This window comes from Echinococcus granulosus (genome assembly GCF_000524195.1).
Source record: "Echinococcus granulosus chromosome Unknown EG_S00012, whole genome shotgun sequence".
Taxonomy (NCBI): domain Eukaryota; kingdom Metazoa; phylum Platyhelminthes; class Cestoda; order Cyclophyllidea; family Taeniidae; genus Echinococcus; species Echinococcus granulosus.
The window spans coordinates 1148843-1176528 of record NW_020170392.1 but is presented as its reverse complement, the minus strand read 5'-3'; the positions used below and the strand labels follow the sequence as shown (position 1 = coordinate 1176528).

Below are 27686 nucleotides of genomic sequence, written 5' to 3'. Positions count from 1 at the left end.
ATAGAAGTCACTCAATCTTTTAACTTTCCCTTATCTTTTTTCTTGATAAAAAACTTCATGACAGTCTGCCTATGCAAACTCCCTAAACCAAAAGAAAGTATTTGTGGCTTAACTCTTAAGCAATCCTTTACATTTTTGATTCGACTTCACTTATGCCCTTTCTTCAACAACCTTGAAAACCATGACTGTTTACAATGAGCTCATTTTTCTACCATAGAGCTCTAAAGTTCCGCAATAAAGCTTCCAAAGTTTGTGACTTAAATTTTTGAGTATTTCAAATTTGTAATTTCAATAGTTATATAATTTTAATGCAAAATCTTGGTAAATGTTTCTGTGGGGTTCTTTTTTGAAGCTCTATCTAATTTGCTTGGTTTAGTTCTTTACTGACCACGAAAGCCGCTGTGACTACGATGAGTGCGTGCCGACGGTGGTGCGCGCCTACTTCGCTCAACGCGCCCGCGCCGTGTGCTCCGAGAAGCGCGCTGATCGACTACTGCGGCGGCTTGATAAGGCAGATGTTACTCAGGTAATATAAGTAGACGTGATTTTTCAACACGGCTGAGAGGAATGAGTAATGCCAGGGTTTGTGCCCTTTTCATTTCAGATATTCAAGGGATACCTTGATGATCAGCTAAATGCTGATGGTGGGTGGCTGGAAACCGTGGTCCTCAACTTCCATGAGGGTGAAGGAAGGGGAGCTCAATTTACCGACGATATTCTCAAGGTGAAGTCAAATTCTTCATGGGCATTTGTGAATTATAATTTTCTAACTCTTCTGTTTATTTGACTAGTACGACAGATTTAGGGTTTAATAAATAAGAAATGTGTGTACTACCACCGACCAAGCAAATAAACGCGTCCATGCGACGTTGCAGGAGGAATCAAGTTTGCTGTTCCTTATTTGGTTGCACTTGCTTCTAGCACATAGTGACCTCTGCAACCGAGGGCGAAGAACTAACCCGCAATGAACAGGCATTTAATTCTAATTAAAATGATGATTTTAAATAAGTTAATTCCGGTCTCGGATGTGGAACTATGCCTCATTTTCTTTTATAACGCAGAAACTTACCATTTACGTCGTTTAGGAGATTTCTTATTTAAATAAGAAATTATTCATCATTTAATAAAATGGATTCCCAATTTTTGTACTTGGCTTAAAGGGAAGTAGTAAAACGTACTTACATGCCCGTTTTTAATTTACAAACTTAATTAATTTAACACATCACCTGTCAAAGTCTGGGTAAGACATAATAACATCAAAGAATGTGCAGGCAAGTATTAAGAGCAAATGCAATAGGTGACCAAATAAACGGTGGAAAGCATAAATTTGCCGAATGGATTTTTCTAAGTGTCACAAAATTATAACCGCTAATGCTGTCGAACCCTTATACATCCGTAGTTTGTTTTATACCCTCTTGACACGTTCATTTGCTGTTGATTAAAAATTTTACCCTAAAAATCCTCTAGTATTTGCCATTTTATAACCATTGGTGCAGTTAAACACTCTAAATCGAGTTAAGCTTCAGTTCGTAGAAGTTTGGCCACTGTAAGGTCCTTACACCCTAAATAAATATTTATCTGCGAGTGGTACTAACTTTACTCATGCCCCTTTCTATCATATTTTTGGTAGTGAACTTTGGACATCGGTGCCAAAGCATAATATGCCTCGCATTTCTTTTACAAGACAGCAGGCTACCTTCAATGGCAAACTAGCTGTAATTAATTTTGGCCATACTTTCCCAATATTGTGAATAAATTTAACAAAAGTCCCATATCCAGGGGCTCACTTTCCCCCCTGGCAGAAATATGAATTTCAGAAACTAGTTCTTAAATTTATCAAAAGTCAATTTTAATCATCATGGTCTATCGCTCTCTGAGATTGCTTGACTTTTCTCGCCCTCAAGGTCTTTGCCGAATCAGTTGCCGATGAGCGCGTTAGGTGGATCGAGGTGGCACACAATAGCAATCTGCGGACCAGTCACAATTACATTCTCAAGAGCGTTGCTGAGATAAAGGGTGCCTTCTATTAGCAGAAGTCTATCCCAACTCTTCCTTCCCCCCCCTTCATCCCCACTTGCTCTACCCTTGCCTTCCTTGTCAATTCCTTGAACATGAGATGTTTTGCTCAACCCGCAATCGTGATAAATAACTGCCCCTCTCTTCCCCAATTTTCCCCTCCACAAGCCATCGTGACATCTTCTCTATTGTCGTAGCACGGGATACACTTCCACTCCCCCCCTTTTCGTGGCCCACCTCGCCTCGCCCGACCCGCCCAGGCGAAAATTCCCCACTGTCTGTACGTATGTGGGTGCGTGTGAGCTTATCGGTCCCACTTCCGACGTCCCTGTTTGTGCCTATATTTTCCGTCGGTCTACGCGCCTCTATTCTCATGTACGAGCTGAATTTTGCATTCCTTTAAAATAAATTAATGTAATTTTACTTTTGGCTACACATTCATCGGGAGGGCTGATAGTCTTTTGGTTAAATTCATCGACCTTTGTTGTCGTCTTTAGCTTAGCGGAATAAACCACGATCTTGGAGTTCTTATTCTAGGACATCTTTAGTCCTTGTTTTTGTCAGTCTCATTGTCAAACATCTTTCTACTGCTTGAACTATCCATCCGTCTTGCCTTTGTTTAAGCTTTTAGAATTAAGTGCCCGCTTACTGCATAAGAGCGTTTTCGACTACTTTTAGGTAAGTTATACAGCCATGTAATTTAACTGCTGCCGGTCACGCATTCAAAAGTTATAGAAATTTCGTGCAGATGGACATCGTAGTGATTTACTCACGCAAGTATACGAATTCTTTTCTTTTTTAAACAAATCCAGTCTTGTTAAATCGAATATTTACGCATTCCCAAGAATGGACATAAATGTACCAGATTAAAGTGACGCCCCCAGATCGAGGAGGACAAGCCGCACATAGCATAACTTGTATATTTTATCATCGTTTTCATTGGTGGTGGTGTTGGTCTTTGCTGATGGTGCGGCAATTTTTACACAAAGACGGTGGTAAGATTTCTTCCACCCCATCCTCCTCATTTTACCTCTAACTATCCGATGGAACATCCATCGTAAACCATCTTCCTTTCCTCGCCTCATTCCTCGCTTTCTAGTCATCTGGATTTTGATAAAAAAGTAGTAGCTGAGTGGCGCGATTTGGTAGCTCAGTAACACCACAGGAAGCGCGCTGGATTGTTTTCATGGAAGGGAAGGTTCAGGTGGGAATGGAGTGAAGTGAAAAGTAGTGGTTGTCATTTTATCAAACATTACGGTCACTTCCTTCCACTCCAAAGCTTTCATCATCATACAAAAATCGGAAGGGATATACAGACTGTGGTTGATGGGCCAGTGACGGGAGTGGGATGAGAGGGACAAAAGAGGAGGTAGGAGATGGGTGAGGAGGCAGCCTGATTGTTGGGGAAGGAAGAGATGGAAGGGTGGAGTAACTTCAGCATCAACATCAGATCGCCCTAATGAGACCTGTCGGCGACGTGGCCGTCTTTGAAGTGGGAGAGTTGTTGGCGGTGGGGATGGCAGCGGAAGAGGAGATCTTGGCTGCAGCTACTGCCGCCGTCATGGGGGTAGCTGTCAAAGGTGGTGGAGGAGTGGTGGCAGTGAGTTGGGGGTCTACACCAATAGTCGCCACCGGCGGAGTTGTGGTTGCCAACACGGGGACAGCCGGGGGTGGAGGAGGTGGTAGACCACTGTCACCACCATCACCACCACCACAAGAGGTAGGGGGCGCTTCGGTGACTAGATCGCAGCTGTTGTCCACTAGAGCCACTCCGCGCGCTGGCGGGTCAACGATGTTTCGTAATTCACCATGCAACCAGTACGTTTCCATCTTGCCCTTACCCTACGCAAGAAATGGGCAGAACGAATTCTTCCAGTTGCCTGCCTTTCACTCCTTACATTCAGAGTGCCAGCCTATTTTCACTGACTAAATGCCCATTGGACAGGCTTTTGGGTTAGACTGGGACTTTTAATTTTGCGGCTATGAAAAGGTGTGACACCGTGCCAGTAGTAAGTGGCATGCCTGTTTTACAACTATTAGACGTCATCCGTGTTATGGATCAGTTCAGACACCATTAATCAGAATGGCAGACAACGGTGGCAGTTCGCACATGGAACGACTTATGCTGATGGCGTGTCTGGCGAACCAAATAGTAAACCTGCAGAGGGCTACTTTTACCAGCTATATATAGTCAACAGTCCAAAAGTAGTCTTGACCATCTTCCTTCAATGTTTTGCGTTTAAACGAACTGAGCTCTCTCTCCAATTCGATAAAGTAGACTCACTTTCATCTCCACGAGTCCACGTTTCGACATAATGAAGGTACGAAAAGTACGCAGAATGGACATGGTTGTACGGCTAATGTGGATGCGCTTGGCTAAAAGGGGACAAAGAAGGCAAAAGTGATGTGAGGTGGGGAAAAAGGTGGTAGCTTTCAGCTGAGCGAAGGAAGGGGACTCACGTTCGCCATTACTCTCCATGCGCGAGGAGGTGTTGACAGTGTCACCAAAGAGACAGTACCGCGGCATCTTTACTCCCACCACACCTGCGCAAACAGGACCTAAAGGTTCGCGTGGGGAAGAATGAAAAAATACAACTGAGTAGCCAAGGCATGAGCAGCAGAAAAACGTCTGCCTTGAATGAATATGCGGCATCTCACTGATCGATCTCCACACACCGGTAGCATAGAGGCCTGTTTATACCTTCCACACAGATACCCTCTCAGTCGCTATAAAAACAACCACTTTTGGAGTTGTATTCTTCACAAGATCTTCAGGAATTACTCATTTGAAGTAAACACCTTCACCTGAGGTTACATTCCATATTTTGGTGCAATGGTTTGGATATTATCGTATCGTCCTTCCCATGGAACTCAAATAAATGTGAATAAAACAGTATCTTTTCCCCCCCCCCCGAATGGATGGCTAATCTTCATCCCACTTAACACACTGTAAGAGAACCATAATCGACTCAATTGCATATTTTTTTAGGCATACTTCTCTTATGGTGCCTAATCTATCGGTATTCCAGCACTTCCGTGCATTCATTACAGAGCTACTTTCCGGCTGATATGGCGAATAACGCCCGACGCTACATTAGTAGCGACGTTGGTGAAACCATTCCAAAAGAACGAAACAATTGTTTAACAAATGCTTTAAAAAACAACAAAGATTATTCTCGGCTTATCTGAATTATCAGTAAGACAAGATGGTAGAGTGTTGAATAGGACTGGGAGAAACTATTTTCGTCAGAAGACTCCACCGTTGGCGCCAAGTTAATGAATAATTCATCAAAATACTTTGCATCATTCCAATGCATTAGACCCTTAGGGAGTTTAGTATCCCATCCTTTCAAAGACACTGTTCCCCAAGAGCTCCTTCGAAATCAGAGGCCAACATTTTTCCTATAGCATGAATTGGTTCGATTTTGGTTAGTGAAGACGGTACGCAAAATCGTATCCGAGGGGCACAAAGTTAGGACACATGCTAGAACACCTCACAAAACAATGCAAACCGTCCTTTGACTGCAATGTCATTTGGTCTTACGCAGTTCGTGATGCATGAAATCTTCACGTGTAAGAAGTGAAAGTGTAATGAGGTAGAGGAGCGAAATATCAAACTTTTCTAAATGGAATAGAATCCGACACAAGGAATGAAATTGGTTGGAGGGGGCCTATACCTGTCCAGACGCGACCCGTGGTCACGCGGGCATAACAAACCAATCAAGAGAGGGGGTGCACAAAAATACCTGTCATAGCAAAACTATATGGATTTCACCTCTGTATACTTATGTATGAGTCTTTTTAATCTTCCGCAACTTGGCCTACGCAATGTTTTCATAAAGCTTTACCTACGTTTCTAGTCACCTACTTCCTGACTCGCGTCCCCTATGACATCCGTAAAATTGCTAACACTAGTTGGTGCCCTTTTTCGCTGTTGTCCCTCCCTTTCCCCACCCCCAGTTTAAGTATAAGATTCTTTTTGACTTAATATCGCCTTGCCGTATCTCCTCCCCAAACCACCATATGTAATGATTGGATCCACATATGGGGTCAGACGTGAACAATACCGCCATACATGGGGTTGGTTGTATTTTCACTCCTAACAGCCGGTCGAGACGTCCCACGTTATGGATGGCTCTAGCATGGCTAGATGGATAAAGTGCAAACACAAGCCATCCGCACGTACGAACGCCTCCTCTTGCATTGCCATTTACACACGGCGTATAAGACGCGAACGCTTTGGGCAATCCGCTTCCTAACAAGTTGTTTATCGGCCGATCTGACCGGTGTTTACTTCGCCAACCTTGCTGTTAACGTTGCTTTCCTCCAGTACTGTTCGTTCATCTGGCTAACCACACAAATAATCGTATGTGTAGCTCCGTTTAAGTTGGTGAGACCAAGTTGGTGCTAAGGAACCAAATGGTCGCACACGTAAAAGCTAAGGCATGTTCAAAGTCACAAGAACGTTATTTTAAGAGGTACAAGAATCCCGATTTTACTGACCTAGAACTATACAAAATCATTATAGAAAGGGAGTATCAACTCTGCATGAATCTGTGGAGATGGCCACTGGAACCCCATCGACTGGCTTTTAAGAAATAGCCCGATCTTAATTTTCTCAGAGTGGACATAAGAGCGCATCCTGTGCTAAACAAGCAGAGACCGCCTACAAACAAACTCGACTTGAAAACACTGAACTAATGGGTAATAAACTGAAAACACCGTCATATTGTAGGCCTGAGAATAACCCAGATGTGGAGCTGGAAAACAGACAGTTGGTAATAAAGCAGAAAGTAGTCTCAAGGTGTTACTTCGCGTTGTCGATTGGGAGAACTAATGGAAAAGTGCCCATGCAAAAACCCGTTTGGGGTAGAACATAGTCTTGCCTTACGCCGGGTCTTACAAATGAATCCCGGTAATGGAGATATCAAAGAGAATGTGAAAGGATGGAAGGAGCGATTTCCCGAGTACGCTCAAATCTGGAGTTTCATTGGGCTTAAAATAGGTGCTCCATAAAGTGAGAAATGGGTGTTGGGTGGAGCATACATACCGGAGTGGATGCCAATGCGAAGCTTGAGCTCCCTGTCGGGCCGATGAGGAATGATAAAGGTGGACATAGACTTGAGGAACTCGATAGCCATGCGGGCCACCTCCTTGGCGTGCTGGTTGCCGTTGCGTTGAGGCAGGCCTGAGGCAACCATATAGGCGTCCCCAATCGTCTCCACCTTATACACGTCGAAACGCACGATGATGGAGTCGAAGAGAGTGTACAACTGATTCAACAGCTCTACCACCTGCACACACACACAGAGAGAAGGGAAATGAACGGCTGCAATCTTATTTTTGAAAACAAGTGATACCAAACTGTTGATTCACGAGGTAGAGCCAAGTCGTATTTCACTTATGTCATACCGTGGTCAGGTTAGTAACACCAAATTAGGAAATTGGTACCTTATTTTTCAAACATAACCACTTGGTTGTACAACCTAAATATTCTACAAATGAGGATACACCACTCTTGAGTCATGATTTTTGGTTGTTGTGAATGAACACCGCTAGTGGAAACGCCGTCTTGATAAAATGCTAAGACGAACCTATAGCGATTTGGTTGTTAGGTGGGACGTCTGAGTTCTTTGGACATCAAGTCTAAGAACCAATACCGCACTGTCAAGCGTGAGTGCCTCATTTCTTAATTGTACGTGAAACTATGGAAGTGGAAGAAAGCTGATACCATCCACTGTAAATTTTCTATGCCACGAAATGGTAAGCATACTACTGTTCCTTCAATAAGCAAAACGATGGTTGAGTAATTACCCTGGTTGTTGATGAACGCACGCAGTTGGGACGATGTTTTGCACCACCTTTGACTATTGAGGATACCAAGTCAAAACATCAACGAACGGTGATTGGCCGATGAACACACAATAAGCGGGGCCGATGGTTGGAGGCAGCCACTAGGCAGCTGACAACTAACCTCTAAGCTCCATAAGCATTTCACGTACAAATCGACGCCACTCAATGATAATAATGTCTAGTACATATTCAACTAAAATCACCACTACATGGATTTGTGTAATAATTGGTGGACTGTGGTGGTGGGCTGAAGATCTCTGTACTGATAATTCATGCAGGTGTGGAAAGGATCAAAGAGAAGTCGGACCTTTCCCATGGCCATTTCGCGACACCATGAATATATTATCTTAGCCAAAATTATAAACCTGCCTTAACCTTTTCTTCGGCTCCAAATCCCACTGCAGTTACTGCGTTTGAGTTTGCTGTCATCAAGTTAGTAGCGAGTTATGAAGAGACTTCACAAAAACGAATTTTAGATGTCGTTTCTTGCGGTGATTTAAAGAACCATGTTTTATGAGTCAAAATAATGAATAAAGGTTGTAAAATACGCCAACTTGAAGCCTCGTAACAGTCAATAGGCCTACTAGGCTATCTTTCATGCGCAACAATCTAATGTACGTAAGTAATAAAAGGAACCATTAGCTAGGTAGGATGACGTCTTCTGGGAGGCAAAGAGGAGTCACAGGATTTGAATGTCTTCGAGCATGACGTTATATCAAGTGGCTCTAAATGTTTTCCCTTTTTAGTCTCAAAATGAGCCTACTGATATTGTAACCACAAAGGGGCTTCAAAAAAACGGTTTCGATGCTCACTGAAGTCTTGATAACCTCAATAGCGCCCTGAAACATTCCCGATGCTTTTCCACAGTGGGGTCACACTTTCAAGTTGAAATGAGCATGAGCTCCTTTGGGGCAAGCAAGTTTTGAGGAGCCGACAGACGTATATACCTGTGGCATATTTTAAAATCATCTCTCGATATCCGGTGCACAGAAATGTCAAATAAAAATAACTGGGTTGATGAAGGCAAAGCTTGAGAGAAGGTAAAAACTCAATTCAAAACTGAACAGTGCCCGAAAATGCACTGATAAATCATGTTGTGTGATGTGGCTAGATTATTAAAGAAGGAATCATGAACAAACCTGGATGGCAGTTGAATCCGCCGAGAGAGAGGTGAATTCGACAATATCGCTGAAGTATATGGTGACGGATTCAAAGCTCTCCGCTTCAACTGGTTGCTTTCGAATCAGCTGGCTGGCCACTGATCTGTAGAGGAAAATAGCAAAACGATCAGACCGCCTCACTTCCAATTCAGCGACAATGGCAGTAAGCTTTAAGAAAACCGTGTCGGGCAATGGTGTCCTTTATCTGGAGAAATCATAATTCATCCAAATACTAAAAGCTATCCCCTATAAACACGTTACTACCAAGGAAAAATAGTGCTAATGCATCATTGCTTACAGACATGAATAAATCAGAGTCATCAGTGAAAAGTAACGATGTCCGGCGCTCAAAAAGCTAGTGCGGCGTACTTATTAATTGCTGTATCTATGTCATTTAGTTCGTGTCTGAAGCAACTATACGAAAAGACCCCATATTATGGCAGAACTTTGAGGAATGATTGGTTGAAAATTATGTGAAAGTAACCCCTTTGGCGATAATCGAAATAAGCGCAAAATCTGGGACAGCAAAGATATCATCCCAGCAAGTCCACTTAAGATTGGTTAATTCCTTCGGACAAATCCTTTTTCCAAACACCGAATTCACAACTCTCCTGGAATTGTTAATCCTGTTTAACTTCTGGCCGTTGACATTCAAGGGTATGTCGCGCTTAAAACGGCTACAAATAATACAACATAACTACATGGAGATTGGTTGAGGCATAATTAGTTCATGTATTGAGCAGCCATTGTGTAATACCTTAGATGATTTGTGTAATTCCTTGAAAAATAAAGGCTGTGGGATAGAACTTCCGCTGAGCTGCATAGCCTATGGGCCACGCCAGTAGCCCCCACACCAGTCCTCCTGTACGCAGGTAATACACACTCTTCCTTAGCACTATGAATTCTTTTGTCTTCAGGAATGCCTCAGGGTGTCATATTGGTGCAGTAGAAAGCAAATCCGATCCTAAAGAACAACTATTCTGGTTTCCGTCCCTCAATGCCAAATCTTAACATGACGGAAGAAGGTTATGTACTGCGCATAGGAGGGTCTGTAAAGAGCCCAAACAGGAGAGTTGTAAATGACGTCTACCTTCAGCAACTACCCCAGTCCCGTGCTCTGCAGGAATACTATAAACAAATGAGGTCACACTGGCCTTGAACCACCTGGAGGAATATGTGAAGAAACTGTCTACGGTACCTGCGTGGAGGTGGAGGTGCCCCCTCCATCGCCCCACTAGCTGGATGAAACCCAGATAGGTATGGCTGGGCAGCACTGAAGTGAAAACAAAGTGACAAAGGGGAATAGATGCAAAACCTTATCCCCACAAAACCATTAAATGACTCTTCCTTTGGTCCAGTATCCCCACGACTAACGGTGAACATGCGAGATATTCAGCACATTTCTTTTCCCTTCAACACAGTTCCCAAATAGGATCAAACTTCAGATTCAGTGAAGTTGGCAAGAAGCAGCATCAATGATGTTGCGGTCACATATCATCTCAGTTGCATGCGAATTCGATGACTGGCGCGATTGTGTTGGGATGGTCGACGCGGGCGGCTAACTATGAGGAGTTCAAAAGGAGAGGGGGCTATGTATTACTTGGATTATTATTTTAACTCTTCGTTTTAATTTCGCAGGAACTAAAGGCTTCGCCTTGGCATTTTCGCTGGGCAGAACGGCCTCAGGGCCATGCTAGTAACCCCCAGCCCTTCTGTCCGTCAGTAATACCTATTTTGCTCTTCAGTTGATCAAACAGTTTTGTGAAGACGCACTTCTTCAAACCGACCGAGATAGGGGGGTATTTCATGGGAATCCTAGACGACTTTCAAAAATATGGAAAAGGTTAAGCACTGGATCGAACGTTTGGCCAAAAGTCCATTTTTGGCCTCAAATTTAGAGTTTATTCAACGCCTAGAGCAGCTCAAGTTACATTGACATCCAAATGCACACGACTAGCAGCAGATACTAAGGTGATAATGTTTAATGTCATATCACTACTTTAAAATTCTAAAACAATTTAAAGCTAGTCACCATATTCGACTGATAATGAACTGCTGGAAATAAAACTTTGATTGGTGGTGGCTAAAAAGTACTCATGGTTGATAGCCAACACTAAAATTTGCGTGCACAAACTTACTTTGGCAGAATGGAGTAGAGGAGTTCCTCCACCTTCTTCTTCTCAACGAGATATTGATCAGTGCGTTCAGCCACGAGGTCCTCCAAGTTGTTGGCGTACTGCTCCATACGCGAGAGCAGATTATCCAACAAATTGTCCGTATCTCCACCCCTAGTTGAGGGAGCCAGAGTAACAGCAGTAAAAAAGATGCTCGACATTTCTCACACTATGATGTTGAGTTAAAAACTTTGCAAAGTGGATAAATACTCAAGAAGATTCAAAACACCGGTTCATTCAATCAATAGGGAAATTTGGCGCCTTTCTAGCTTCCCCTTACCTCTTTGACTTAGAGGTGCAGCGAGCACAATATAGTAGCTTCTCTTCAAAATTATGGAGGTCATACATAACTCTAATTATTCTAAATGGATTCATAACCTGTTCATTGACTCTACCAACTGATAAATAGCATAGTGACAACTCCAAAATTGCTACAACAATGTACGCCAGGGATAAGGCGGCTAAAACAAAAAAATCAAATAATCTCCCATTGGCGAGTGTCCATTGCCAAAACCTAGAGAAGGGAAAAAACTGTTTTGGCACATGATCGTCCTCACTAAGTGATTCTTTGAATGCTCGACTTAAAGTCCATCAACATTCTCCTCTGGGAATCGTGTACTTGGAAGGATCCTAGTAGCATAAACTTGGTATTTTCTTGAGGATGTTATCATACGCAAGTCAAAAGTTGGTGCACCGAAAATGATGGGCAAATCTAGGGAGAAGAAGAAGACACCTAAGGTATCCAAATAGGCTATTGAGTTTGTTTCATAATCAAAACTAAATAGTCGCAAAAGGCTTCTTGAAATGGTCAGTCCCTTGAAAAGAAAAACTAACACAGTCTTCGATTACCTCCCAAAGAGACTATAACTTGAGAATTCCATCTTTGTAAGACGTTTTGCCCCTAGAATTCAGAAAAAAAATATGTGGATGAGATGATACTTCCTCCTCCCCATCACATCCTAAAGCCTTCTCATAATTTTCGTAGTCTGACATATGGGACCTTGTGTGTTCTCTGGGAGCACGAACAGGACGTTCTTCCGACCCACTGACTAGCTCCGAGCAAGTTATTCTTGCACACCTTTGGGTTGTACTTTACGGTAAACAAACAAGGACGACGCATAACCGTTGGCAAAGTTTATCACTGAAAGCTCAATTCTCCCAATTCACAATTTCTCCACCACTCAAAGAATAACGGATGGGAGGAAAAAAGTAGATAAACAGCTGAATTTGTGAACACAATGGTTACTTTTAGAGAGGAATTCCATTGCGAGCTTTTTTGTTAACTAGGAAAATGCAATAATATTGCCTATTTATAACTTCAGGTACCATGAGAACAGTAGGGGGGGGGGGATTTCCTGCTACCTCTAAAGTGCTCCAAGGATAGTTCAGAATAGGGAGAGACCGATTTATCAAATTTGTGCATGGAAGAGTTGGTGGTAGAGAAATGTCCCTCTCAAAGACTGGACGACTCAATATCTATCACGTGTGACCTCACTAGTCCTCTGAGAATTGTGGGGAAGAAGGATTAACGACTAAATTAGTGAATACGAAGAGTGGATAGCTTGGTATCGGATGCACCCGCTTTCTTGTCTGGTGATAGAGTAAACTCTCAAGAGTCAGGCTCCCTGTCATCGGAGTTGCAAGTCATTTCCATTCCTCCCTGTATTACTCAACAACTTCCTGTTACCTTCCAGTTCGCGGAGATGTCCAAACCTTGGTGAAGAAACTGCCTTTATGAGTATTCCAATGAAATACACCTATAACAGCTATGGTTAGTGCTATTATTAAAAAGTAGGTTATTAGATTCATAAATGACACTTAATTTCCTCCACTTTGGGTTAAAAACCCCGCAAATACCAAAAAAATGTTTCCACTAGTCACTTGTACCATGTCAACTTGGAGGGCGGACATTCAACAAGAAATCTTTGACAATTCCTTTACTTGCTTTTTACATTCTCCTACGTGTGATTACATCTAAAGTATTCCGTTGACTTCCTTACTTTTTAGCGATCATCTGTGCAACAGCGTAATCTTAGCACCCAGTGACGTTCACCTCAGCAAGAGAAGAAAACACCTTGGTAATACTGACGATTTTAATTATCTTACCACTGAATTTGGCCTTATAGCCTTTGAAGTATTCATTTGCCGTCGTGATTAGGGCACTTTGTCGCCATGATACTTTATCTTGACCGCGTAGCCCCCAAAGCTTATTAAACCGGCAGCGGAATATCAATTTTTTTGGTTGTCCGTGTTTTTCCATACCTCTTTCAGCACGGGCAATCAAGAGGTTACTGTACTTCTGAAAATAGACTAATTTGCATTTGGTAAAATAAGGTCACTCATTCATGACTTCACAAATGTCCTGCAAATCGAGGTGAAAGAGGAGAAGTGGACGATTTTGCGAAACGGAGCCTAGAAAACAACTATCCAAAAGAATATCTTTGGTGCAATCGGCCAATTTCTAAATTATTCAACGCTATGAGGAAGTAAAGGCGAGGAGAGGATAGAGCAAGGAGTGTGACTGACTCGTTGAATTTGCGCATGGACAACTTGATGGCGGTAAAGTCGGGTCGAAACGAGGGTTCCTCGGTCCAGGCGCTCCGGATCAGGCCCACGAGGTCCGCCGTGCACCCATCCTCCTGCGACACCTCCAGCAGTGGTCGAAACGGCGGACTCAACTTCACCAGCTCTACGATAGCCTACAATGATGAGGGTAGAGGGAAAGGAGAATGAATACCGTCCAGGCTATCAAAGCCTTGTAACAATATAATTAAAAGGAAATTCCACAGTCTCCTAGTGATGACCTTACCAACCGCAAAGAATGGGAGTGAATGAAAGCCTTAAATTTGCACGTGGGCACCCTGAGGCTGGAAAGATATCCCTACACCGACTGAAAGCTACACATTACTGATTTTCAAGAATTGGAATTCTCCTCTCGATCTAGAGTGAAGCAAGCAATACGTGCCCAAATTCCCAGAAGTGAAGCTGTTTTAGAGCTGCTATCTTCTATTGGCGAATTCAGAAATCACATAAGTGATTTCACAGAAACCGACCCCAAATGACAGAAATCGGGGAACGACTAATAAAGGAACCATACTTGCCCTAGGTAGTAACTTTGGATCTATTCACTACTTTCCCGACACCATGTAAATAGTAAGGGGTTTGTGCGAAAAATGGCCAATGTCAGAACTAATATCTTCTGAGGAGATCAGTCATTTAAGACCCAATTATTTAGAACCACAAATTCACGGATTTTAACAGTATTCTACTGGTCATAAGAAAAAGGATTGAATGAATTGTTGGATTTGTATGGACATCGGCAGGCAAAATCACCATCGTCGGTGAATTATCTTGCGATTGGTGATCTATTCAATAACAACATCAAGATAATGCGAGAAAAGCAGGAAATGGATAAGGTGCAAAAAATTTCCAGGTGACACCTCATACGCGCCATTTACAAAATAACCTAACGTTACTCTTTAAAATGTAATAGCAGCAACAGTCAGTCACTTGATAACACGCATTAATGAGGCGTGATCGGTGTTGGATAGACATGCCCTTAAGCTTGACTACTTAAAGAAATCGGACATTTTACTCTTGGTCACTCGAATTTCCCCGTTTCCCGACCGCCTACAGGAGAGGTTAGCTCAAAAGCCCAACATTTCTTCACGACGTTGAGTAACTGAACTACGTAGAAAACGCAAATACCCCAAAACTTTGAGGAAATTCCAAAAGTAATCTCTGTCATTCTCGGCTTTTCCACAATCCTACAAAAAAATTCTCCTGCGCGATTATGGAACTAAAAGCACGCTTTAGTATCAATGATCCGATTTCGTTAATGCCTTAATAAACATATCACTGAACTCGTACATAGAAAGACCGGTTTTTAGAGGAGTATTTACTCCACAAAAAATTGTAAAATTTGCAATCAATGACAATATCCCGTAGAAGTTGAAAGAAAGGGGGATGCTAGATAAAATGTATTAAATTGCCCATAGATGTCTTGATATTAAGTGAGCATCCCATTTCTAACCTATAATTAGTTAAGGAAATCGACCAATTCGAATTTGATGACTTGACATCCTCTTTTTATGACTCCTTCAGTCACAAGTGCACCAAGTGAGAAAGAAACGCGTAGGGAAAAGTAGGGCACGACCTTGGGTTCGGAGATATCGGGCCGGTAGAAGACACCCTTGCGATAAATAATCTCCTGGCAAACGATGGCGAAGCTGTAGACGTCGCCTTTGCAGGTGCCTCGAAACTCACCGTGGTTGGGGTATGCTCGTAGCAACTCCGGTGCCGTCCACAGTTGACCTGTGACAGTAAAGAACAGGACCTCTTTAGGCGTCACTATTTTATGGTTCATTGCTTCTTCCAGCTATCCAAAGGCACATCATCGTCACTACAAAACCATGCTTGAATTGGCGACCGCCTTTAAATTTGTAACGTTTTTGTGGAAATAAGGACGTATAAGCGTAAGTTCCATCTGAGGAAAAACCAGAGCCTAAAATTAGTTACCAAAATGAATTGTGCTTTCAAAGTCAATTCAAAAGGTAGAGGAGAGGTCCCCCTCCTCCTGCAGCACTTGAAAAATCACAAAATATCCCGTTTCCTTAATTTATAGTAGTCTCTACCATTCACGATTCTCCAAATAGTTGCGTTTTAAGAAAGCCACAGAGAAGTACAAAAAAGTTGCCTTGGAGTATGAAAACCATGTCTCTGAGCGTCATTAATTTGAGGTCAATTCCCCTAGTATTCCCAAAAAAAGTATGAGACATAGGAACTGGAAAAATAGTGTTCCGTCGCACGAACCAAATGGGGAAGCGACAAGACAGGAATCGGTGAGAAGTTTTAGTGAGATCGCTATGTAAGTAGACACTTGTAGTGGTGTGTACAAGACAGGGGAAAACACAAGGACCAATCTGTCCCGGATAGAGAAAGTCTAGGTCCAAAGATTGGATTTGATTGGCTTTTCAGTTTTCATACGGAAAAAATTATCTTGATCTCGTTCATTGAGCAACTAAGTGGATCAATCACTCCGGTGAGCAAAAATCCAAGACGGCAGCAGAGAGTGGCTTCGAGGCGGAATGGCATTCTTTTATGCATAAGTACTCTGCGAATTCCGAAAAAACAATCGCGAAAATTCCCTTCAGGATTTCCATGACCATGAAAAAGGGCAGAGGCAAAGTTGCAAATTACTACCCAAGGCGGTTTCGCTTAGCATGTCAATCCCAAGGGACAAGTTAACTGCCCTTCGGTAAGGCGCCAATCACTAGCAATGATTGATAGCAAACTACAATGAAGGCTTACCAGTTTAGAGGAATTTTTGAAGATTTTAGCCTTAGCCTTGGTTGCACTGTCAGTGTGGATTAGCTGTTCAGGTGACAGGATTTTCAGGATACCAGTGTGTCAATAGAATACGCATCGTAGACAGCGAACAGACGTCCACATTTTAGGTTCGACGTCATAAACCGCGGCTTTGATGACACTGATCCTTCTTAAAATTGATCTTGTTGAAAATGGATTGTGTTAAGGTGTGATTTTAATAATGCCCAAGGATCAAGAAAGGATATGACTTGGTGAAAAATACTCTAGGCAATAAACCTAAGGCTTTAAAAAAACGATTTGTGACAATGCTTCTAGCGTTGGTGATGCCTGTAATTCAGTAAGCCGTGAAAGAGAAAAAGCCTAGAATCCTGATTTCAGCGAGCAAAGAAGGGATCCACTGGGGTTTGAAGACTGACGCACTTCGGTAGTAGGTGGGCGAGTAATCAGGTGGAGGAGGTGGTCCTCGTAGAAGGTGCAAATCGAAATCGGTGATCTTGAGGGAGAAGCGGGAGTCCACCATGCAGTTGGAACTCTTCAGTTTACCGTGCGGACCCAGGTTGTGGTGGAGGTAGATCATACCCTATGGAGGAGAGAGGATGGCATGAATTAATGAAGAGGGCGATAGTAATGTAACCACTTGTTGAATTGACACCTACCCGACAGATATCCTGCATGAGGGAGAACTTGAACATCCAGTCCAGCTTGATCTGTTCATCCTCTAGGACGTCCTTGAGACTGCCTTTGGGACAGTACTCATAGACAAGGCAGAGGTGCTGCGGTTCGATGCACGCACCTACGAAGTGACAGATATGGTCGTAGTTCAGGTCCTTCACCTGCAATTTCCACCAAAATATTGCCAAGTGAAGCTTAAATTATCGCTTACACCGACCATGCCTACACCAGCGTCGCACATATGTGACACCCAAATTTTCTTACCTGAGCTCAGAAAATACACTAACTTGGGGCATTTAATCAAAAGGAAATGAAATAAAATAGAAATGAAAAAGAATGAAATTTATTATTCCTTTAGAGCAATAAAGTGTTTGAGTTGTGGTGGATTTACATCCAAGACCTCGGTATGGAATATCTAAAAAAGTGGTTTTTACTGCATTGTTTTGGTCGCGTCTGTTAGTTTCCATCGTTTTACAAGACTTCTAACGTGCTTAAATAGCTACGTGGAACTTTTCCATTGGTTAAATTGGATTTGAATGGAATACACTTACTCACGTTCATAGTTTGCCATTTCACAACACTTCATGTACGGATTCTACTGATTTTTACTTAATCTTATGACCGCATCGATGTAACGCAGTATTTTAAGCAGAATTTGTGCTAAAATCAGATCTCCTAAAAAACTGTGCAAGTTCATAAATATCAAGAAAAAGTACTGGAAATCAAATATCATGAAGGCTCTCTGTCTGCCTTAGTGATCTGGCACTACGTTCATAGCGCTTTAAAATAAAAAAAAATTAAAAACTTAATTACTGTAGGTTCCTTTTAAGACGGGTCAACTTCAACTTCAACTGCTCCCCATGTAAAGCTTCTAGCGGATCTAAACGTCACCGAGTAGATTTTTCCCACTTACTCTCCCGGCAGAAGAGCTAGTAGGAAAGCAAATTCCAAGCTCAGACTCATCAAGATGGCATATACTTCTAAAAGCGATCAAAATGCTGTCGTCTAGTGGTGAGCGAGATTCTTCACCTGTCTTCAAAGTGGAAAAAGGTGGATGTAAATGGGGAAAGAGGAGAGGGGAAGTGCCTTACACGGTTGACTTCAGCTAGGAGTTCGTTAGTGAGGTCGACCCGGTGGTAGGGAAGGTTCTTAAGCGCAACCACGTTGCCCTTGTAGACGGTAGTAGAGCTGAACACCTGCTTATTCTGGTTGAGGTCGAATTGCGACTCCGAGATGGTATCGACTGAGGAAAGACTGTCGCGAGAGCCCATCGATTCACTTCGACGCTGAAAAAAGGAAGAGATAAGCAATGTTGAGGGTGGCTTAATTTGGTCAATCTATTGACTAACGAATCACTTATACATATATTAAATTTTTCAATTGGACTTTTCTGTTGGGAATTGAAGCTTCTTTTATCAGTAGAATATCTAAGAGGCACAATCGACATAGTAATATCTCATTCATTAACTATTCTTTCTTGATCCAAAGATCCAACCTTCCTCACTTCTTCCTTATTGCTGTTTATACGTTTTTTAACACCAATTCTATTTCTGTGCATTAAGAAATCAAAATAGACTCGTGATCATTGTCTTTGAGGCTTATTTACTCGGTCATTGAGTTACGCTTACCGAAGATGGAATTTCGAGGGATACTTCCGAACGCGAAGCAAGTAATTCTACCGGAAGCCGAGATTTGAACTTTGAACTCATGATATACCTTCTACATGTCTATTCCTTGGTTTTAATAAATTTTATTGCTGCAAAATAAGTAAATTTTAGGGAAGCTATCAGTGAAATTGTTCCCAAGTCATTCTCAGAAATATAATGTCGCTTCCACTCTGAATATGCTGTTAAGTGATGATCACGTGCAATCAAAAAAAGCCACGTCTAGGTTTTCCGGAGACAACAATTCAAAAAAACACGCCAATGGTGAAGTGTATTTACGGCGAGGTTACTTTTTCAAGGAGGGTAAGTAGTATGTGCACACGATGAACCAGCAAATGTGTCTCGGGATAGCATGCAGCCGTGGAATGAAGTGGAAATGCAGTTTTCACAAGTACTCCTGACCTGATAGCAAGTAGTAACGTCCAGACTATACTATTTATAAAATGCTCATGTTTGCTGGCAATATACTCTCCTGTAATGATGAAACGAAGGATTCATCAGACGTTTTTTTCATGCGTTTTAAGGCTCTACAAAAACTACGTTTATGTACAGACAGCCCTGCACAATCGTGATTAGAAAAAAAATATTGCTTGGTACTCACATTTCAAGATCTTTGGGTAGCTTGAACGGTGAAACGTAGATTAATGTATGGGCTGTGAATCTGTACACAAGGAGACTTCACCCTAGGCTTAAATCTCAGTCTTCCAGTTGTGCGTCCCCAGTGAAAGTCCCCAGTAGCCCAGTCAGAGCGCAATTCGTTATCTTCACCTACCCATTAGCTTGCGAATGTTCAGGTGCCATGTGTGTCTTGGAAATCCTAAAGGTCTTAAATAGTGTAGTAAGGAGTCAACTTTCGAAAGTAGCACCGTGATCGCTGTACACTGTTTCCAGGACTTTCTGTTGACAAATTCAGCAAATAAAGAGGACTGAATCAATCGTTTCATCGTCTTATGTCTACAGGGGTTCTGCCTCAGCCGCTTTTTTAAAGTGGTCTGTCATAATAAAACGATACCGGTTGCCTATTTTGATGGTTGATATAGGACCTATGATGTAAGTACCTACGCCTCCTAGAAACCCTGTGGGCATAGGATGGAGTGGTGCAATCGCTGTGAGGCGTGGCCTTTTAAAGCTACTGTAAGTGACGCAGTTCGACAGACGTCAAATACTTCTGTAGTGATCGTAGACCACCAGTACCTTTTGCTCAAGGAGGCCAGCACCTTCTTTACCCCCACATAAATTAGTTGCTCGTGTAATTCTTTGAGAACTGTTTGCACCAACGAGCCCAGGACAGCTAGACGTCTAGGAGACCCAACATCTTTCTAGCACCATAAAACTTCATCCTCTGAGAAAAGTTTCGACCATTCTCTCATATCCACCTGGCCGCCTTGCTCAACGAGGTCACCTCTTTCGCAGTGAATTTGTGAGGGGGGGTAAGGAGCCCCTCGTATACCAAAGCAGTGTTGTGATGTTTAGCAAACTCGTTCAAGAACATAGTACTCACTGCAACACTGCCTGTTTCTACTGCGACTGGTCTGCAAAACAGGACGTCTACATCGTTATGTGTATTCTCATTCCTGTACAGAAATGAGGCTTAATGCAACTTTTCCCCTACTTATCAGACGAAAGCTCAGAGTTCGGAGAACTAAAGGATGTTTTCGCGGTAAATCTGTCTCTCACCGCTAGAAAAAAAAGGTTTCAGTAAAAAACTCCCTCGTCAGCGCTATACATTAACCGTCTAAATGACCATTTGGGCAAGCAAACTTGATAAAAATAACCCGGAGGGCCATTTTTATGAGCTTTTAACAGGGTGTGCATTCAGTTGAAAAGGATTTAAGCATTTTCAAACTATCGTTCTTCGTTTAGAAAACTCGGTCAATTACGCCCATAGAGATTGAAATTCTCCTAGAGTTTGTGAATCTGAAACACTTTTGCCGGAAGTATTACCTGTTCCCACTCAATCGTGATTCGCCCCTTTTAGATATTGGTCTCATTTGATTGGTTGATAAAACAGTAAAGAATCCATTGGTTACAATTTCCCAATTTCTTGTTGTTACTGCCAAAGTCGCATTAATAATGTTTAAGTCTAAAGGCCACTTTCAGTCGAAAATGAAGAATTTCGAAGACGGTTGATTTTAAAGTGAAGTGATTAAAAAACAAGCAAAAGGAGCAATGAGAAAGTAGAACTGTGCATTCATAAAGATAAAGATATGAACAACTTTGATACATCATAGTTTAATAATGAAGAATGCACAGGTGTTAAGAATCTGTGGCACTTAGTTGCGAGTGCCTTGCAAACCTCGAAATTTTGAAGTAATGGATTCACTTGATGTCAATGGTTAGGGCTACAATAAAAAAACCAGAAAAACGGTTCCCACAACACTAATTCCAAAGTCTGCGCCGGGGTAGTCCTAAAACGAATAAGACCGTGAAAAAGCCTTAACGCAGCCTCTGTCACTCTATTGGTTCATGATGCAATTTCGGTTGTTTACTTGACAACAATGTTTGAACAAAGCTGTACGGAGCAATTTTCAAGGATACCTTTAGGTGTCACCAATTCGCCCATATCTATGTATCTAAGATTTTAAAAATTAACAGCAGTGGAAGAGTAATTTGGTAAATCAACTTTAATTTTGCGCATAAAGTTCCAGATGGGACCAAGAATTCGTAACTTTTAAAATAACCCAAATTAACTCCCTCCCGAGTCGCAAAGGTGTCCAATTATAGCCAGGCTTCATAATTCCAATACCTTCTTTCCATGTTTTTATTTGCTGATATAAAGATAGAGAATCAGAGCTCAAGAGTTCGCTTTGAAATCAAGTCCATACAAAGAAAATGTAGCTTGATTTTCTTTTAGCATCAAACAGCTTGAACGAATTTGCACTTGAACGGCGTCCATGACGCAGCTCCATCTTTACACAATGGACATGGGAAATGGGTTCGAGAATAAGTTTTTGGCTTTAAAAAGAGACTGAAATGTTTCTTTCGGCTCAAGATGTGCGGGTAATCCTAACTGAAGACTACATAAGCAAGGACACCTTACTGCTAAGTCCATAAAGTCCCACGTTTAGATCAAAAATTTCTCATTTAAGGATAGAATAAAACTGAACAGAAAATATTTCTAATCCAAAGTGATTACGGCTATCTCTAGACAATAACGCTGCTTCATAAAAGGTTACAGCATCAGTTTTAGAAAAGCGCCTTTAAAGCAAAGGAATTTTTAATCGAATCAAGTGTGCGCCTTTGAGATCCATAAAAGTAGGATAATGACATGCCATCAGGCTCCTACCGTGGACTTGTTATTCATGAATCCACCATCCCAGGCAAATGACGACTTCTTCCGCCTCGGTTTTGAGTGCGGCACACGTTTCGAGCTAACCTTCCGCCGTCGTTTCTCACTCATCGGCGGGAAGTCGTGAACACTCTTCTTGTGAGTGGCTACTCCACTTCCGCCCAACCACGTCATCCACCCAACACCTCCGCCGCCAATGCTAGAAGCACCCAAATTTGAGTCCTCCTGACTGAGCACCTCGCTCTTTCTCGACCAGCGCTGCTGTCGACGCCACCAGTTGCTCATCCCCCCACCACTATTGCCACCAGCCCATGAGTCCTCCATCGCTTGTGGAGTCGGCGGTGTTGAATGCGACTCCGCGCTGCTCACCTTGAATATGGCGCGCATTCCACCACTATGGGAGGATCTCTTCTTCTGTTGCTGCTGTTGCTGCTTCAATTGCAGCGTAGTGGGGGAACCGAAAGTTACTTTGGAGCTTTGGGTTGAGGGTGGGTGAGGAAGGTGGGAGGTGGCATCGGCGACAATGGATGCGTTGTCCTCGACAGGACCCTTTTCAATGTCCAGATCCAGCTCTCCTTCTTCATCCGCTGCAAGAAGAAATTGTCGTTCTGGCGAGGTGGCTGACGGCGTGTCCACCTCGAACACCACAGCCTTGTCTCCAGAATTAGGGGTGGCAGGTGCAGCGTTGGTTTCTACAGTGACACCAGAGGCAGCGACGGCGTTGCCACGATTAACGGCAGCGGATTTCTGATTGACGTAGCCGATAGAGTTTCGGCGATGATGACGGGTTCGGTTGCTGGAAGGGTCTAAAGCTTCCCAGGGAATGATCCAGTTCATGGCACGCAGTTCCGCCTTGAAACGAGCTCGTCTGTAGTTTCAGGTGAGAAAGGGATTCAGTTCTAGAAAATGTATCTTTTTACCTCAAAGTCAGGAGATCAAGCTTAGTATATTAAGTGCCGATAGAGAACTAACTTCGCCCTATTTAGGAAAAAAAGTAAATGCAGGCGGACTATTTTTGTTTTCAGAAAGAAGCTGATCCATACACACATTTAGTAAACAGGACATTCTTCAAATTAACGCAAGGTTTATTAAGGTTTTGAGCAGAGCCTTGAGAAAGGCGCAAATTAGTTGACAAGACAAAATAATCAGATGGATCCTTCAGCAAATAAGACATTTTTAAATTGACTAGAAATTATGGAACTGAGGTAATTGTTACGATGGTCGAGTTCTCTTACTGGCCCAAAAGTGTTCCACTTTCAACAGTGGTTTTGGTTTCGCTGAAGCCTTATTACCCCAGTGTTAAAGTGGTTCTGCTTCTGGGTCTTACGTGTTTCGCAATGCAATAACGCAAAGAATATTCCAGAGAGCCTAAATTTACAACCAAATTTCTTAGTGCTTTGTTACTTTCAAAACCTATTGATGTTTGGTACCTGAGAAGGAAGTGGGAAAGGCAAAGTTGTGGGAATCACCCACTTTCGTATTAAACAAATCTCCTACGAGTGGAAAAAGACATTTTGCGTACAAACCGATTAAATAACAAGAAACAGAGCATAACCCCAAATAAGAGTCGCGTTTCCCTTTTGAATGAGGGATTCTGCAGAAAAAGAGGATTTGCGGAGCTTTGGGTTTTTAAAAACCAGCTAACACATCATTATTGCTATTTACTGGTAGTGAACGCAAAATCTGTGCCTCGGGTATAGAAGCATCGTCTCCTTAAACTCTGCCTAAAGGCACTTGTCGCCTCAAAAATGTGCCAGTGCATAACTAGAAACGGATACCACCTGATGAGGCAGGTTAACTAGAGATGTTTTATTGCTCCGCTTCGATAAACATTTCGAAAAGGCTGACCAGAAGCTGCAAAATTTTGTAGCCACAAGGATAGATCGACACTGGAATTATCAAGTAGACAAAAGACGCCCTTCTCTAGAACAGTTAACTAATTTGTGAAGAATGCCTACGATCATGAGAAGCACTTCACAAATGACATAATTCCGTGTTCCGAAAGAAGGCTGTCTGCTTTCTTGTCAATGATTAGTGTTTTGTAGAATCTGATGAAGATTTATCTTGGGTAGTCCTTGAATTAGACATTTCAAAAGGACGCAAAAAAATGATACCAATCGAGAACTCATGCACCTATGGCTGAGTGTATTCCTTCATTCCCGTTCCAATTTGAATCAGAGACGAACTCGCTATTGAACTATTGAGACAAAGTGAAATGATCGCAGTTTGACAAATACTTCTAACATTTACCGACGACTTGAAGCTTGCACTATTCGTTAAAAACATGAAAAGAAATTTCTGGTTTTCGGCAACCCTATGGGTTTGCAGAAATTCCAATGTGTTCCGTAAGATATCCATGATCGAACCTTGATTTGAAATGTTAGCCCAAAGCAGGAGGGTGAGGTGTGATGCTTTCGCAATCTTTTCCGTTTTGAGGTTGTAACGCACAAAATTTAGATCGGAATATGGCTTTTTCCTTCTAGGTTATTTTGTTACCGCTTTGATTCCATCAATTAAGCTTAGACCGAATAGAATTTTGTCAAGTTGCAAGCGATCGCCGCAAATTTAACACTTGAAACCGCATCCTTAGTTGTTTAATGCTTATTCCAATTTCTGCGAATTGATGAGCTATTTCATGCTCTGATCGCAATAACGGATTCTCCCATCGCCTGAATGTGATTTACAAATGCCAGACAGTAGTTTTGATATGTCTGGAGCAAAACCCAAATGCATCAGAAGAGCGTTAAGAGCCTTGTTCTAATCTTCCACGTGAAAAATTAAAAGAGGACAAAGACTACCACAAGATACAAGTATGGCACCACTTTACCGTACATTCATTCAAGATACTTAGTTGAAAAGCTAGCTTTAGAATTCACCAAGGAGTAGTGTGTTTTTGATAATAACTTCATTGTATTATGGAAAAATTTGTCTAGGAATCATTAGATCCCTTTGAAATCTCGTAATGCACTTCATGTATACTTTAGTGCGTTATCTCACAGCAGAATGGGGTGACTACCTAGTCAGTTATTCTGAGACTATCACCCCGTTACTTTTAACCATTCCTTCCACCTTCAAAAGGCTCTAAGTGATGAAAGCAAGTATTGGTGAGCTTACATTTCAAAACGTGATTTTGTTTCCCACAGAAAATCTATAGTCTGCTATTAATATTTGACATTCTCCAACATTTCTGTAAGTAAGCTCTGACTCACCTGTACATGAAAACACCACCAATGATGGTACCGAGAACGAAAATGACGAGAGTCACGGTCACCCCGATGCTGATTCGAAGAATATCTGGTGGAGCCAAAAGAACACACAAAAGAGAAATCACAGCATGAAAATTCAGTGCCTCTTTCCGTATGCCCACTAGACAATTCTGTATTTAAACAGAGACAGGCAGATGGACGGCAAGAGGGAGAATGAATTAACTCACTGTATTGCTGCAGCGTGTTCCGTCGAACCCGCAGGGAGGAGTGTCAGGAGGAGGCGCGTTCTCTTCGTTTGCCCAATCGATAGTCTTCGTGTGGACGGGTGCGTACTTCTTTGCGTTACCGAAGTAGTTTCCAACCACCTGGAAAGTTAAATTGCGGCACATTGATAGTATGGCCTCCACATAGGCTTCGAATTACATGTGTCAAGTCGCCTGTGTTTCTACCCCATTATTTGTTGTTCTACATCCTATAACATGTAGTAAGAGTGATATTTCGTAAATTATAAATATGACCAAGTAAACTTCTTAGTTTCCCGAGATCCTGCTGCTATGCTGGTTAAGTAAAGCTAATGTTACTAGCCCCCAATTCTTCCCTAAGCTAATAATAGACCTGCTTCCAGACGAATAAGCCCTGCCTTCGGGAATCACACAGAACGCTACTAGTGGAAGGGCTAAATCTTACCTCAAAAACGCCCGTTTTGGGGTTCATATCAAGAAGCGAATAGTCGGCATTTCTGTCACCGTTTATGTCGACACTCACGTTCCCAGCAATCCCTAAAACAGCAAAACTGCATTATGAATATCGAAAACTGACCAACGGGATGGTAGAGTTGGACGAAAGCTCCAACAGAAAGGATGTCAGTTTAAACAGATCACGAAATCCCGCAGTGTTCCACCAGGTCGAAAAATTGCGTGAATTCCACTTAGTCAAGAATGTTTGGAGTCAACTTTAGATAACCCATTCAGTAAAACACCGTTTTTGGAACCTGAAATGGATTTGTCTGCTTTTGCATCTGCCGCATTAGCACAAGAGTATATAAACGAGATTTGAAAAAACCTCCTTATTTTTGAAATGGGTTAAAAATAAGCGGAGATGCTGATTCTTGATAAATTGTTAAAAATACATTACCATAGCGGTTGAGAGACCACTCTCTGGTCATAGACCTTTAAACAGTGTACGCTGAGATGAGCACTTAAGTAACTCTTAACAACAGAAATCCAATTCACTAGCGCCAACATTTTATCCTTTGCATGTGAGAACAGGTTGGGGATACGTCGGGTTTCCAATTCGGAGCAGATTTATTTGTTCACTGGACCAGTAATTTTTTTCTTCTATATGAGAAATACAGCTCAGTCGAGGATTTGCCCAAAAGACAGCAGGGAGAAACCACATTTCTAGCACTAACCCTGAAAAGTGCGATTCCGCATGTAGTAGGTGAGCATCGTGCCGTTGGAGATGCTTCCTCCGCTGTCCATGGTGTCCTTTAAAGCCAGGGTGTACAGCAGAACTGCATCGTGAAAGGCTCCAATGAAGGGGTTTATCTACAAGGCAGAAGTAGTAGTTCCTATTTTTATGAAATGGATAGAGGTATGAGCCGCAGGACGATGATGGAATGTTTGGGTGGTTCCAAAACATTTACCGCTACTTAGTCGGTCCACACTAATCCACCTGTCGCAGAAGGAATTCCCATTTCATCATCAACTATTCCCTAAAAAATGGAGGATTTGGCGTCGTGAACAGAGGACGAAACATCATATTGCACTATTTATGGAAGACTGGGAGGTTAAAACCAACACAAACGCCTAAAGATTAGGCGTATCCTTCCATTAAGTAAATTCTTTCGAGCCGTCTACCCTATAACTTGATTGACTTAAAGGATATACTCGTCTCTAACTTTTGAATGAACTCATCAGTCGTTATCATCTCACTAGTTAAACTGCCTTTTGTGGTTTAGTCCTTCCACCTGTATCATTCTGAAAATGCCCACCAATGTGTCGCATTCATTCAGCGTCTTTCCGTGTCCTACCCAGAATGACAATCTTTATTCTTCAGTATTAAGTGCAGTAATGCTTTCATTTTCAATCACATAATCCATTTTAGAAAATACTGCTATTTTAAAACAATCCTACAAAGTTTTGTAGCACTTCTTTTCACTCATATTTTGTGTTGAATTTTGAAGAAGATACGGATTATCAGTTGAGCAAACAAATTTCCGCGATGGCTCGGTGTGTCTTGTGGGGACCTGCCAAATTTACGCGATTGCGCGCATACACAGCGTGTACGGCATAAACATCATGCTCTCCGCGATTTTCCCACCT

The 27686-nt window shown here is 42.2% G+C and overlaps 2 protein-coding genes across 2 annotated transcripts in view; one reads left to right on the top strand and one right to left on the bottom strand. All coding sequences in view use genetic code 11, as the record gives it.

Annotated features, from left to right (window-relative positions):
- Positions 1 to 2030, top strand: part of EGR_02679 (Transient receptor potential cation channel subfamily M member) — a gene marked incomplete at both ends in the record, with an annotated part of 36548 nt that extends 34518 nt beyond the window's left edge. Inside the window, 3 exons of the mRNA XM_024491928.1 lie at positions 377 to 526; positions 605 to 724; positions 1905 to 2030. Of these exons, the coding sequence (XP_024353743.1) occupies positions 377 to 526; positions 605 to 724; positions 1905 to 2030 (396 nt within the window). The remainder of the gene's footprint in view (positions 1 to 376; positions 527 to 604; positions 725 to 1904) is intronic.
- A 1432-nt stretch (positions 2031 to 3462) lies between these two features.
- EGR_02678 (Atrial natriuretic peptide receptor) overlaps positions 3463 to 27686 on the bottom strand; it is a gene marked incomplete at both ends in the record, with an annotated part of 43645 nt that continues 19421 nt past the window's right edge. The window contains 18 exons of the mRNA XM_024491927.1: positions 3463 to 3858; positions 4301 to 4392; positions 4477 to 4575; positions 7067 to 7310; positions 9009 to 9132; positions 11168 to 11317; positions 12053 to 12104; positions 12160 to 12293; positions 13730 to 13902; positions 15360 to 15517; positions 16952 to 17111; positions 17188 to 17364; positions 18295 to 18489; positions 22154 to 23024; positions 25366 to 25532; positions 25590 to 25727; positions 26050 to 26141; positions 26774 to 26909. Of these exons, the coding sequence (XP_024353742.1) occupies positions 3463 to 3858; positions 4301 to 4392; positions 4477 to 4575; positions 7067 to 7310; positions 9009 to 9132; positions 11168 to 11317; positions 12053 to 12104; positions 12160 to 12293; positions 13730 to 13902; positions 15360 to 15517; positions 16952 to 17111; positions 17188 to 17364; positions 18295 to 18489; positions 22154 to 23024; positions 25366 to 25532; positions 25590 to 25727; positions 26050 to 26141; positions 26774 to 26909 (3558 nt within the window). The remainder of the gene's footprint in view (positions 3859 to 4300; positions 4393 to 4476; positions 4576 to 7066; positions 7311 to 9008; positions 9133 to 11167; positions 11318 to 12052; positions 12105 to 12159; positions 12294 to 13729; positions 13903 to 15359; positions 15518 to 16951; positions 17112 to 17187; positions 17365 to 18294; positions 18490 to 22153; positions 23025 to 25365; positions 25533 to 25589; positions 25728 to 26049; positions 26142 to 26773; positions 26910 to 27686) is intronic.